Source organism: Sardina pilchardus, chromosome 22 (genome assembly GCF_963854185.1).
Source record: "Sardina pilchardus chromosome 22, fSarPil1.1, whole genome shotgun sequence".
In the NCBI taxonomy this organism is placed as follows: Eukaryota; Metazoa; Chordata; class Actinopteri; order Clupeiformes; family Clupeidae; genus Sardina; species Sardina pilchardus.
Window position 1 is genome coordinate 2,885,014 of NC_085015.1, and position 2,500 is coordinate 2,887,513.

Genomic DNA, 2,500 nt, shown 5'->3' on the forward strand with positions numbered 1-2,500 from the left:
AGAGAGAGAGAGAGAGAGAGAGAGAGAGAGAGAGAGAGAGAGTGTGTGTGTGTGTGTGTGTGTGTGCTGTGCTGACTCAGTTGGAGGTGTATGGAACTGGTAACGTCTGCCAAGCGCAGGCTTGAGCACGAGCTCCATTCTGACTGCAGCACTGCAGAGGAGTCCTCATATTAACCACACACACACACACACACACACACACACACACACACACACACACACACACACACACACACACACACACACACACACACACACACACACACACACACACACACACACACACACACACACACACACACACACACACACACACACACACTCCACGTCATGAGTCCTCATATTAACCATAAGTCCACCCCCACCCGCAGGATCTCATACTGAGATCTAGAAACACTCCAGGAATAATACGGTTTCTATATTCAACCAAAACTTTCAGGTGTAGCCTACTGTAAGCAAACAAATATGAAACTGCTGTTACGTCATCAACTCATTCATTCAAAATGGCGTTTAAAGTTTACACTTAGCCTATACTTTTGATTGGCAGCCAAGAGCTTCTATAGAACTTGAGGGGTTTAGTTGAAGTGAAGCGGAAAATTGCCTACTGTAAGTTTTTTATTTTTATTTATTTTGTATTTTTTTAAGGTTAGGCTCACCTTATGCATTAGATCCTCGTCATACGTTAGAGTCACGGTGGATTGCGTCTTGCTGTCCTCCGTGTCGGTGTCCACGGCGGAAGACCCGTACGCGCTGTCCGGGAACAACACCTCGGCATCGTCCGCCACCTCTACTTCCGAAGTGAAGTCCATCTTCTCCTCGTGCTCTGGGTGAGACATGACTCGCTCGGCGGCGGCGGCAGCTTCTGACGCGTCACTTCAGCTGTTTCTCTACCGGAGAGCGTGACAGTGAGATTTGTCGTGGCAACTTTCTTCTTCCCCGCGCGCACTCTCTCTCTCTCTCTCTCTCCCGCCCTCCCCCGCCGGTCCCCCCGAGCCCCCTCTCGCGCTACCGGAATCTAAATTTCTTCTCCTCGCTGATCAGCACAAACGCACATGGCGGGGATTATACTTTTCTGAAGCGGAGTGCTGTGGATTCAATTAATTTTTTAACAGCGCGTCCGTTCGCCTCGGAGCAGTGGCAGGGCGTGCGGACGTTGGTGCGGTGGGGGGCGATAGGCGCACTCAATAGGAAACACCATCTCATCCTCTGACGCGTCTCCGCGCCGTCAGCACCACGGACAGCGAGCTCCGCTTGATAACGCAGCCGACCGCGACTCCCTCGCTCAGGAGTTCCAAATCTGACGTTTAACCGACACACGAGTGATTCTTTTATCTCAGCCTTAGCTGATGAATAAAAATAAAATGTAGCATTTTGACTGAGCCAGAGAGGATGGATTATATTGACGATATTTGACTAGGATTACCAACTGTAGTGTCAGTTACTGAAATCAGTGTGGTGAATCAGGCCCACTTTATTGATTCATCCAACCTTTATTTATTCTCAAAGGGTCATTGAGGGTAGCCCTCGTTTTCAATGAAGCCGAGATTATCTGAGTGCAAATCTTTCCCTGGAACAATCACTGGTCTTGATAGATCAGCGGGGACAATCAGATGACGTTGGACCCGGAAGTGAGTTATGACCGTCATGATGTATTGTGGAGCCCGGCTGACTGCACCACGCGCCTGAGTGGGCTCACCATGGCAACGGAAGAGGACTTTCTATCTGGCCCTTGGGAGGGATCATATGTCCTGTTGGCGCTTGGTGTGTGTGTGTGTGTGTGTGTGTGTGTGTGTCACTGTTGGCGCTTAGTGTGTGTGTAAACAAAGCTTCAAAGCCCATGTAGGCAACACCACACAGACGAGATGAGCCCACAATGATATCAAAGGAGACAAAAAGAAATCCGACAGGCCAGTTTTATAATTTAACATCTTTATTGAGCCACCGATTACACCTGTTGCTTTCTTGTCAGCATGGCTCGCTCTGTGGAAATCCGAAGGCCGTGAAGTTGAACTCGACATCTTAGAACAGTACAGGTAGCCTAACTGCCGTCTCTCTCTCTCACACACACACACACACACACACACACACACACACCTTCAGATCCACAGACATACAGAGCAGAACACGGCAAGACACACAATGCGCCAAAGCATTCAAAAGCAGCGTCATGACGTGACTGACGTGAAAAAAACACACTTCCTTCGTCAGCAAGAATATAAATACAAAAATATGGATATTCTCCCGTTCGTAGCTCGCGACTATCCAAACCGTTTCCCACTGTGGCTTCTATGAAGCTTATTATGTGCAAGAAAAAAGGACACTTAAAAAACTGTCATTGAGTGGATGAAACGGTGCCAAAAACAAACGTATGGAGAGAGACACACCACCATTACCCATATGCCCACATATACACGTTAAGGTTGACTTAGAAAACACTAATCAGGAAAAAGGAATTCAAAGACAGTCAGTAAACCGATAGCGTTTGACCTAAGACACAACA

At 48.0% G+C, this 2,500-nt stretch overlaps 1 protein-coding gene across 1 annotated transcript in view; it reads right to left on the reverse strand.

Annotated features, from left to right (window-relative positions):
• Positions 1-814, reverse strand: part of LOC134069960 (ras-related protein Rab-37-like) — a 30,276-nt gene extending 29,462 nt beyond the window's left edge. Inside the window, exon 1 of the mRNA XM_062526126.1 lies at positions 657-814. Coding sequence (XP_062382110.1) covers positions 657-809 — 153 coding nt within the window. The 5' untranslated portion in view covers positions 810-814. The remainder of the gene's footprint in view (positions 1-656) is intronic.
• Between the last annotated feature and the right edge of the window lie 1,686 nt (positions 815-2,500).